The 12,425-nt window shown below is 37.2% G+C and overlaps 2 protein-coding genes across 2 annotated transcripts in view; both read right to left on the bottom strand.

The window, feature by feature from the left end:
* The window catches only part of LOC141587349 (cysteine-rich receptor-like protein kinase 5), a 177,716-nt gene that overhangs the window by 84,925 nt on the left and 80,366 nt on the right, over positions 1 to 12,425 (bottom strand). The gene's annotated exons all lie outside the window — the stretch shown is intronic.
* LOC141586329 (secreted RxLR effector protein 161-like) lies at positions 6,976 to 7,635 on the bottom strand. The gene has a single exon (XM_074407522.1). It carries the CDS (start codon positions 7,633 to 7,635, stop codon positions 6,976 to 6,978), a length of 660 nt encoding a protein of 219 aa, XP_074263623.1.

The raw sequence follows: 12,425 nt of genomic DNA, 5'->3' as shown, positions 1-12,425 counted from the left end.
TCGCTTCTCTCCCTGCTATTGTTTACTCCAAAATTCGCCGGTTCAGAAATTTATGACCCCGCCACCGGATACCAAAATTCTACGTCCACCATTACTTGTATGCAACTTTTCTGAGGAGTATGGAAACGGTAGTTAACCAAGTCCAAACAGTTCTCTTTCATATCATAGAAACAAATATAAGAAAAGTTCAATTGTGTAGAGATGGTGGTGAGTTTTATTCTTGCTATATTGAATGTTCTCTACCTTTAAACTTTGCAAAAGGATAATTTGTGATAAACTAAATGCGGGAGTATATTTCAAGGTATATTCTATATCTTATATGATAAAATAAACGCTACAATAAATAATAAAATTCAAACTGAAAGATGTGATCATAAATACTTCGGGGGGACTGATCGAGTCAAACTTTGTCCGGTCAAGAGGGTGTTTTTAGAACTAATCAATATATATCTATCTATATTATTAAGGCAATTTTTATGGGAATAATCCATCATATGCCCCCTCTTCTCATATTAATCCATCCTAGTGTTTAACCGAGAAAAATCTTATCTTTGACACCATTTAACTTTCACTGAACTTGTTGACGGGAGACCTAAAACCGGTAAACTTGATTTATAATTCTAAATCACTCCATTTCTCCTCACTCTAAACAAGGGGGCTGATTTATATCGACGACGTTTTAGTAAATATCGACGACGTTTTTCAAAAAAAAGACGATAACTGCCCTTTCACTCATCCAACACTTTCTCTCTCTAAAAAATTTCTTCTCAAATTCAACTAAAAATCAACTAAATTAAAAAAAAACAGCAATTAACAACATGATGGATCCCGAATTACCGGTACTTAAACAACTTAATCTTCATTATTTGGTTAATTTTTATTTTTTTGCGCACCGTTAAATCTAATCGATAATTCATTTACGTCACGTATCTACGTAAATCTGAAATTTGTACCCAAGATTGAACCATGGACCAAACTTTAAGATCTAACGTTGAGCCATGGACTAAAGTTGGAAATCAACGTTTGCCATGGTCCAAACGTGGGAAAGCAACGTTGGCCGTGGTCAAAACGTTGGAATCCCACGTTTGACCACGGTGATTTATTTTTTTATTTATTTTTTTTTTATAAAAAAAAATTTTTTTAAAAAAAAAATCACCATGGTCAAACGTGGGATTCCAACGTTTGACCATGGCCAAACAACCAAACCCAACGTTTGTCCATGGGCAAACGGCCAAAATCATCGTTCCTCCATGGCCAAACGTCCAAAATTCACGTTTCATCATGGATGAAACAACCAATTCCCATGTTTCATCCATCGTGTCCCGTTCCCCATTTTTTTCGACTCAAATTCGACACCAACAACAACATTATTCGACATATAATTGACCTATTTTACGCAAACAACTATGCAATTACAACTAATTAGCAAAAGATTGACAACAAAAACAAAAATACAATTACAATAATACAAACAACAATCTATCTTTCAAAACTAATTCAATAAAGTTTAATAAAATCTAAGATAATAAAAAAAAATTCAATTAACTAGCCAAATCGAAACATATAATCAATTAAAACTAACAAATAAAGTCATATAATCTATTAACAACAACAATAAACGATTTAATTTCAATTACAAAGCTAATTTAAAAAAAAAACTAATTTAAACGGCAGTGGCGGCGTGGTACTGGTGGCGTGTGGTGGCGGCGTGGTGGTAGGAGGTGGTGATGGTGTTTGATGTTGGGAATTTTTGGGGATTTTTGGACTTAGAGAGAAAAGAAGAGAGTTAGTGAGATGTGAAGGGCAAAATTGTCTTTCGGAATGAAAATGTCGTCGATGTTTACTAAAACGTCGTCGATATTTACGAATTGGGCTAAACAAAAACAAAACTCATTTACCTCTTCAACCAAATAAAAAACAAAACCTAAAAAATTTCTGAGGTTTTTATCAAGCATTATTTCTTATTTTTCCTTCTACATCCATTTACAAGCCTTAGGATTCCAGATTCCTAGATATTCAACTTCGAATATTTAATCAAAATCGACAATAATGAACCCACAAATTCTTCCAAATCAATCCCAGAAATTCAAACCAAATCAAATTTTTAATTGATTCACAATCTTTTAATAATAATTGGGGATTTCCAGAGAATTTTTAGGGTTTGAGTTTTTGATAGTTTCTGGGCTTATACGTAATCGATCAAATAGATTTAGAGGATTAATCGTAATAATTCAATTGTTGTTAAATTAAATCGATTGTTTTGTGACACACGGATAAGTATGAGCTTGAAGATGAAGCTAGGGTTTATGAAAATTGGGGAAAATGCTGGAATTCTAATTTGTAATTTTGCAGGAAATATGAAGCGAAGGTATACAACTTAATGCAAGAAGACGTAACAACCTAAATATTTAGGAAGTGTATTTGAGTTTTAATTGGTGCAAGTAAACTGGTGACTTCAATTTGATGGTGGTATTACTATTCAGGTGGAATTCCTAGATTAAAATGGTCTGGAGTGGATGGCGATGTTGAATGCTTAAGAAGAAATTAAGAAGAAGAGATAAAGAATGATTAAAGAAGAAATTAAGAATGAAGAAATAAAAGAGAAAAAAAGAAAGGATAAAAGAAGGAACCAAAAACCAAAAAAAAATTAATCACCGGTTGGAAAACCTGTATTAACAGGTTAATTATGGCCTGAGTTTAGTATAAGTTAAATGACGTCAAAGATGAGATTTTTCTCAGTTAAACGCTAGGATGGATTAATATGAGAAGTGAAGAGTTAAGAACGATTAACACCTAAGAGGGGGAGGGGGTGAATTAGGTGTACCTTTTAAAAATTTTATCCTTAACTTAGTTAATTAACTACTTTAAGCTAAGAATAAAGAAATACAAGACTTGAGAAACTTAATTGAGTGTAAGTTCACAAGAAGGTACAGCAGTTCTATGTCACAGTATAGGTGACTGTGACACAGAACTTGATTAGGTACATGCGAGAAATAGCAAAGTGGAAGAACGTAAAAGTAAATGAACAAACAAACGACATTTTAAAAATTGGTTCAGCCTCTACTCCGAGGCCTACGTCCAACCGTTATTTTATTGCTTGTTTAGAAATTTACTCAAACTTACTAAACCCCTTACAATGAAAATAACTCACCAACCTACTCCGGTTGCACTCAAACTTAAAGCTACTCCGCTTCAAGAGTTTATGGGTTCTATCTCAAGGTGTTACAGAATCTTGAATCTCAAGAGTTCACTTAAATGAACATGGAGATTACAATGAAGATCTAACACGAGAATCATGGAAGAAACTCATCATGTCACAAAGACAGATAACTGAACCGATACTTGGAGGTTTTACAGCTTTTTCGAAAACAATTTTGAAGACTTAAAATCAGAAAAACGTTTTGCAAATACTTGAAGAACAAAGCTTTAAATGCACAAATAATTTGCAAGGTTTTACAATAAATGCTTTGGAAGTCTTAAGAAATAAATGTGACTAAGACACTCTATTTATAGTGGATTTAGTCTTAGGTAAGTACACTTTGAAAAATTAAATCCAATATTAAAATGATAGCTTTGAGTGATGGTAAGTGTTAGACTTATAGGCTTGGGGCTTAAGAAATCAGAAAACTTAAGCTTCTACACTCAACATGTGACAATTTACCAAAATGGCAAAATGCTTTTCTTACTTTAGAAGTTTGACAAGTCTTTTTTGCCATTTTAGTAAAAGGTGTTTACACAAATTTAGAGGCTTAGACAAGTGGGCTTGTGACTCCAAAATTTCAGATTATTTTCAAGCTTTTGAAAATTCAAATGTTTAAGGTTTAAAGTTTGCAAAGTTTTGACACTTAAAAACATTTGGTCGAAATTCCTCCTCCGTATAATAGTACCAGAAACCACAGTACAACGTACCGTTGCATGGTTTTGCCATTACTTGACTTAAATGAGAATGTTACACTTACTCTTACATATGTCGACTAAGGCTTGGAAAATATCATTGTCTTGACTTCCTTGATCATCTTGAATCATTGTTGAAAGTCCATTTGATTGCTTCATTCACTAATTATTTCAACTAAGAGCAAACAATCAAATAACAAAGGGACTTGGCATCATCAATCCAATGTGTTCTAACAAATTCCCCCTTTGATGATGACAAGTCCAAACATGTGTGATATTCCCTCTTAGCCCATGGTTAGTTGGTCTTTGGTCAATTTCAACATAAACATAATTAATAACCATGATCAAGGTAGTCGAAAGGTGCAACATGCTTGGCCAAAATAAAACATCTAATCATGGAAGCTAAGACATAATTAAGGTGGACGTTAGCCTAAGAGTTAGAAGATCACACATAGCATAATTAAACTACTTCCCCCTCTTGACATCATCAAAGGAGGATAAAACATGTCCAAAAGTCAGGCAGCACGATTTAAACACACATAAATAGTTCAAGCAAGATAAAAACAAACATCCAAAAGCGCAAGAGAGTGTCTTTTAAAAAACAACAAAGAGCCAAAGTTCATAAGGGGAGACGGGTTAAAGTGGCATGAGCTTAGGAGGCATTCTGAAGACGTTCAAGTAGATCTTCATTCATAGTGCGAAGATCACCTACTTCATCCCTTAACTTGCCCTGTTCTTTGACCAACCGATTCACAATTCCAAGGAGTTCATCTAACTTTGCTAACACCACACCCATTTCAACGGTAGAACCTGCTGTAGAACCCGACTGATTCTTCCTTTCCAATTTTCCATTCTTAATCTCCAAGCTCATCCGAGAAAGAAGGCCCGGTGTCATTTCATCACTCAATTTTTCAATTGCAAGGCTTCCTTTCAACACTAACCCCTCCCTCATAAAGATGATCGAGAGCCACATACCATAAGGGACCACAGCATTTTTGTCAAAGTTGCCGCTTTGGAACTCAGTGGACATCTCAAGAATTCGGTGAAACATAAGGCGAGGAAGGTTAATGGGTTTGTGCTTGACAATGTGATGAATCAGGAGCATGTCAAGGAGAGAACATCTCCCATGGCTATTGTTGGAAGGGAAAAGGTTACGAAAATCAGGTTAAAGATGAACCGGATGGGTGCGGTTAATTCAAAGGCATATATGTTGGTAGGGCCATCGTCATCATGAGGTCGAAGAACCTTCATGACCTGGGTAGAGGTAACCTCATCAACTTCACCCCAATCACGTTTGGGGAAGGAGGTAAGCCCGACATCACATATGTCCAGATGGGCAGCAAGTTGGTTGATTGTAAGGATAAAGGGTTTCTGATTTATAAAGGCAGAGAGAGTTCCAGATTCAACCTCTACTTTGACTGTTGCATAGAATTGGATGATTTCGGACAAGTACATGGGACTATATTTGTCCAACAAATTCACCCAACCCTGTGCATACATAGCCTCTTTGAGGTATTTGAAAGCAAGAGAGGTGTCATACCAGGATTTCTTATAACGCCTTCCATTGTGGAAGCAACAAATCAGCATACCGTGGCATATCTTGAAGATCTCCTCCGGGAGATCGAGAGAACTAAGATGGTTGAGGATGTCATTCTTGAATGATTCGGCATAAGGAGCAATAACAAGGTCCATGCATGTGTTGAGAGGAACCTTTTCCTCAATGATCTCATTCTCATCTATGCTCGGCAAATCCCGATGATAACGAGCCATTTTGGGTGCTTTGGTTTTTGATCCGGATCCCCTTTTTCTTTGAGTGACTTTGGGTTTTGGAGGGGATGCCTCCGGTGTCACATCCTCATCATCATCACCGAATATTTCAAGCATCTTTCGCTTGGACTGGGTTCGTGATGCGGGTTTTGAAAATAATGGGTCAAGCCCATCATCAAACACCACTGTGGCATCATCATGATCCTCAACATCGACAACTTCTTCATCAATTTTTTCAGCATTGGAACCGATTTCCCTTTCAACAGTGGAAGCCACCGTTGCATCAATTTCACTCCTCTCATCCTTCTCTAAAGTTTCACTCACCAAATCTTTTAAGAGTACATCATCATCATTCTTTTCAATTGCAACATCACTATCCTCCTTCCTTTCCTTTTCGTTTGAATCCCCTTCATTCTCATTTGATTTTTCTTTTTCTCCCTCTGATTTTTCTTCACTTTGTTTTTCTTTGTTTCCCTCTAATTTTTCCTCACTTTCTTTTGATTTTTCTTTCTCTCCCTCTGATTTTTCCTCACTTTCTTTTGATTTTTCTTTACTTTCTTTTCCCTCTTTTGATTTCTCACTTCCAAGTTCCCCCTCTTTCATCTCACTTGATTGATCTTCCTTTTCATTTGTTTTGGCAACATCACTTGATTTTCGAATGTCTTCATCCTTTTTGGTTCCCTTAGAACCGGAGTCCTCTTCATCGGTGTCAATGTCCACTTCAGCATCTAGTTGGAGAGAGATAGGAGGATTCCTACTTCTTCCTCCTCTGCCACGACCACCGCCCCTTTTGGCGGTTGTCTTTTTTCGTGCAACGGTTGGTTTGGCAGTGGCAGAGATGATTTCATTTGATTTGGCAGCGGTTTTGGGAGCCATCTTCTTCTTGGCAATATATTTTGGATTGAAAGTATTTCTGAGTTGAAGAACTTCCTTTGAAAATCTTGGAGGCATTTTAAGAGAGTGGAAAGAGAGAGGTTAATGGCGGTTTTGGGAATCCGAAAAAAGTGAGGGTTGGTTGTTTATTTAGTGGGTAATAGGGAGTGTTAGTGGAAACATGGATATAAATGAGGGGTTGGTGTAATTAATCAAGGTGAAGGGACTGTTGAGTGTTGATAGAGTGAGGCTAGGGTGTAGGTTTTTAGGAGTGATGGGACATAAAGTAATTTGGGAAGCTCAATGCAAAAAAAACAACTCAAGTGCACATAGATAATTGTTAATTCCATCTTGTTCGACATATGCATGCATTTTAACCATATTAACTGAAATTTATTTACATGTAAATCCTCCTCCTAATCAATCATTGGAAAAGGTAATCTAATTTAGCGGTATGTCACCCAATAAACCAATTTCCGACCGAAGTCTTTCGAATTGTTCTCTTTCTGACGGTTTTGTAAGAATGTCCGCAATTTGATTTTCCGTTTTACAAAAGCTTAGACAAATATTACCTTTCTCAACTTGATCACGTAGAAAATGATGTCGTATGTCGATGTGTTTAGTTCGTGAGTGTTGTATAGGATTCTTTGATATATTAATTGCACTAGTGTTGTCACAAAATATAGGGGTAGTCTCGAAAATAAGGCCATAATCATGCAATTGTTGACATACCCAAAGAATTTGTGCACAACATAGAGCGGCACTCACATATTCGCTTTCGGCCGTGGACAATGCAACGGTGTTTTGCTTCTTCGAAGCCCATGAAATGAGACACGGTACTAGGAAAGTAGCAATGCCCGAGGTGCTTTTCCTATCTAATGTATCACCGGCATAGTCCGCATCCGAAAAACCTACAAGATCAAGTTCGTAGTGAGTTGGATACCAAAGATATAGCCCTTGTGTTCCAATCAAATACCTAAAAATCCGTTTGACGGCTTTGAAATGAGATTCTTTAGGATTTGCTTGGAAACGGGCACAAGCACACACACTAAATTGTATGTCGGGTCGACTAGCGGTTAAGTAGAGTAAGGAACCGATCATACCTCGATATACCTTTTCACTAATGCTCTTACCGTTTTCGTCTTTGTTAAGCTTGACTTTAGACACCATTGGTGTAGGCATAGGATTAGAATTAGTCAATCCAAACTTACTTAACATTTCCTTTAAGTACTTTTGTTGATGAATCATAGTTCCAGTTTCACATTGTTTGATTTGAAGACCAAGAAAGAATCCAAGTTCTCCCATCATACTCATTTCAAATTGCGAAGTCATCAAATCAGAAAAGTACTTATAAAGAACATTGTTAGTTGGTCCAAAAATAATGTCATCGACATATACTTGCACAAGCAACAGTTCATCTCCTTGTGACTTGATAAACAACGTTTTATCCACGGACCCACGTATGAAACCATTTTCCAATAGAAACTTTGAAAGCCTATCATGCCAAGCCCTAGGAGCCTGTTTTAAACCATAAAGTGCTTTATCTAGTTTAAAAACATGGTTGGGAAACTCGTTGTTTATAAAGCCCGGAGGTTGTTCAACAAAAACTTCTTCATCAAGGTATCCATTTAAAAATGCGGTTTTGACATCCATTTGAAAAAGCTTTATACCTTGAAAAGACGCAAAAGCTACAAGCATTCGTATGGCTTCAAGCCTAGCTATCGGTGCAAAGGTTTCATCGTAATCATTTCCTTCTTGTTGGTTAAAACCTTGCACCACTAGTCTAGCTTTGTTCCTTACGATTTCTCCAACATCATCTAGCTTATTGCGAAAGACCCACTTTGTACCAATTACAGTACGTTGGGTGGGCCTAGGGACAAGATGCCATACCTTGTTCCTTTCGAATTGCTCCAATTCCTCTTGCATTGCAATCACCCAAAGATTCATCGACCAAGGCTCTTTGTGACATGGTCTGGTTCGATTTTTGAGATGAAAGCATTATGTGCACAGAAATTTTGAAGCGATGATCTGGTTTTTATTCCAGAGGTTAGGTCACTGGTTTAGTTTGATAAAGGATGTGAGCTTTGGTGTTTCCATTTCTTGGGGATAAGTGAGTTAGATGATTCGGTTTGTTCGTCTGCAACAGTAGAAGGGACTGTTGCATGAGGATTGTTTGAAGAAGGTGATTGTGGTTCGTTTATGATTGGATTGGGTTGTTCTTCACCATCCTTGTTCCCTATGGATGAGGTAGCATCATTTTGTGTAGAAGGACGATTAGTTCCCCCTGAATTTTGCACATCCTCCTCATTGTAACAGTGTCTCCAACTGTTGCTCAGCTTCTTCTACCACTTGATCCATTTCATGTCGTATCATACCAATCTCAAAATCATCATCATATTCATCATCCTCATCATCAACCTGTGTGTTTGACACAAAAAGACTAGATTCGTCAAATATTACATGAACGCTTTCTTCCATTTTCATAGTCCTTTTGTTATAAACTTTATAGGCTTTACTATGATCGGAATAACCAACAAAAACTCCTTCATCACTACGAGCATCAAATTTGCAAAGGTTGTCTTTTCCATTATTGTGCGCAAAGCATTTACTACCAAAGCATTTTAAATGTGAAAGATTAGGTTTTCTTCCTCGTAGTAGTTCATAGGGAGTTTTCTCAATGATTTTTCTAATCATGACACGGTTGTAAATATAACAAGATGTGTTTACAGCTTCGGCCCAAAAATTCTTAGGAACCTTAGAGCTAATGAGCATGGTCCTAACCATATTTTCAAGAGTTCGATTCATTCGTTCCACAACCCCATTTTGTTGTGGGGTTCTTGCGGCCGAAAAGTTATGACTAACACCATACTCATTACAATAGGACTCAAATGACGAGTTCTCAAACTCGGTTCCATGGTCGGATCTCAATGAGACAAGTTTATAACCAAATTTGTTTTGAACCTTTTTGACTCAAATTAAAAACTCATCAAATGTTTGATCCGTAGAACTTAAGAAGAGAAGCCAAACAAATCTTGTGAAGTCATCTACAATGACACAAATAAAATGACTTCCACCTCTACTCACAACCCGCATGGGTCCGCATAAGTCAATATGAATGAGTTCAAGAGGTAAGGAAGTGCTAACAACCTTTTTGGATTTAAAAGAGCACTTAACTTGTTTTCCTTTAACACAATCATCGCAAAGTGATTTAAATTCAAACTTAATGTTAGGAATGCCGTCAACTAAATCAAGTCTCTTGAGGGTGTTAAGTGTCTTAGCATTTACATGACCAAGTCGTTTGTGCCAAAGCCAAGGGTCGTTCTTTTGAACACTCATGCATGATAGTGATTGACCCGACAATGAAAACAAGTTAGTCATGTAGACATCTTTGACACGTTTACCTTCAAGAATGAGTTCTCTAGTTCTTCCATTGATGATTCTACATTCACTAGCCAGAAATTCAACAATATTACCTCGATCACATAGTTGTGAAATGCTCAAGAGATTGTGTTTCAAACCTTTGACAAGCAACACTTTGTCCACGCATAATGACTTTGACTTACCAACTTTTCCAATACCAATGATTTCACCTTTCTTGTTGTCGCCAAAAGTCACCATGCCACCATCGTAGGCTTCTAGCGAGAGGAATTGGTTTTCATCTCCCGTCATGTGACGAGAGCATCCACTGTCTAAGTACCAATTGCTGCTGCCCCTCACTAATGCCTATAAGAAATCAAACATTTAGTTTAGGAACCCAAACAAGTTTGGGCTCCTTCTTGACAACGACCTTTTTGACATCCTCTTTCTTTATCCACACTTGTTTAGCATTTTTAGTGTTTCTTTCTAAGTCACGGACTCTTTTATCACAACCATTAAACTCATGACCTGTTTTGCCACAATAGTTACAAATGATGTACTCAGGAAGACCAAATACTTCCTTCTTCGAAGTCGGTTTGACTTGGATCCTGGTTTCGAGTGCAACAAAGTGTGTGCTCTTTGTTGCATTTGAAACCAAGTCCAGCATTCTTTGCAAATTTTTCGTATTCTTGTGATTGTTTCAAGAGAAACTCCAAAACATTCTGACTTCCTTCCCATTTTAAGTAGAACATCTTAGCCTCATCTAACTCTTTAGTTAATGTTTCGATTTTAGCAAGATGATTGAGATTCAATTTACCTAAATTGTCGAAAGCTTGTTTTGCAAGTCTTGCTTCGTCACTGAGTAACATCCCAATTTGTTCCAATTGTTTATTATCCCTTTGCCATAATTTGAGGTCAGCTAGAAGAGTGTCACGTTCCTTAATTAAAGAAGACACTAATTTCGTGAGAGTATCTATTTCTTTTCTTGAATCAGATGCCACAGTAGAGACCTCTGTGGCATGAGTCTGTTCAGCTCTTTTTAACATCTCAATTTGAGCAAGAAGGTCATCATTTAATTTTTGAGCTCGTTCTAAGACACATTTGACATGACTAGACTCATCATTTAACATTTCAGCAATCTTAACAAGATCATCCTTTTCGTTGTTACGAGTAGCTAAGTCAATCAAAAGTTGGTCACGTTCTTGTGTTAGTGATGACACATTTCCTTTAGAACTGGATGCAACAGTGCAGGGATCTGTTGCACTGGTTTCATCGACTTTGTTGGCTAAAAACAAATTTTGTTTTCGAAGCTTTTTTATTTCTTTTTCAAGACTCAACATGGAACTAGGTTGATCATTCTCATTTAGACTTTCTTTTAGGACTACATTTTTCTCAGCTATGTCCTCAATTTCGATTTGCATAGCTTCCAACTTATTAGTTTGGACACGACATTTATCTATGAATTGATCTAGGAGGAGACAAACTTTGTCTTTTGAGAAAGATCGAACCTTTTTCTTGAGCTTAATTACCTCATGGTCTGAATCAGAGTCTGAATCCGCGGAGTGAGCCATAAGACACTTGATGTCTTCTTTCTTTGATGATTTGGAAGCATTTTTTGAGGAACTAGACGAGATGCTAAGTTTGGCGTCTAATTCATCCTCAAGGACATCGTCCTCTTCAGAATCGACATGCCCCCCAATAGCAGTCATTACTTTGTTTTTGTAATCACGTTTTGCAAAGTCACGTTTTCCTTAGATTTGATATCGTTCCACTTTGGGCATTCCTTGATTTGGTGACCTTTGTCACCACATTTAAAGCAACCAATAGTGGAGTTAGATCTTCTCTTAGGAAAACGGCGTTTACTAGAGTTGTTGCTATACCTTTGAGAGTTTCAACCATTGATCATGCCAACAATGTTTTTAGTGAACATTGCAAACTCATCATCTTCATCCTCCTCATCACTTGAGAGAGCATTAAGAGCGAGTCCTTTCCCTTTAGAGCTTTCACTAGAACGCTTCATGAGAGTTAACTCATGAGCCATAAGTGAGCCCATAAGTTCATCAAGGGTGAGCAATGAAAGGTCCTTAGCTTCCTCAATAGCCGTAACCTTCGGTTGCCACTTTTCAGTTAGGCTACGAAGGATTTTACGGACTAAATCCTCGGATTGAAAACTCCTACCTAAACTCTTAAGGTCATTGACAATACTAGAAAAACGTGAAGACAAACTATTAATTGACTCATCTCGTTCCATATTGAACATCTCATATTGTTGCATGAGAAGATCAATACAGTATTTCTTGACTTGTGACGTTCCCTCATAAGCAAGGTTTAGGGTGTCCCAAATCTCTTTGGCCGAAGAACATCCAGATATACGATTAATCTCTTGGTCACCAATCCCATATTGAAGAATGGACATGGCCTTATAGTTTTTCTCGATTTTCTTATAGTCGGCCTCAACATACTTATCCTCATTTTTCAAGGAGCTAGTGTCATCAGCATTAGTCACTTCGATTTTGAGGGGACCCTTTTGAATG

The sequence above is a fragment of the Silene latifolia genome, chromosome 6, assembly GCF_048544455.1.
Source record: "Silene latifolia isolate original U9 population chromosome 6, ASM4854445v1, whole genome shotgun sequence".
Taxonomy (NCBI): domain Eukaryota; kingdom Viridiplantae; phylum Streptophyta; class Magnoliopsida; order Caryophyllales; family Caryophyllaceae; genus Silene; species Silene latifolia.
The sequence above is the reverse complement of the archived record's forward strand: the minus strand, read 5'-3'. Positions and strand labels throughout refer to the sequence as shown.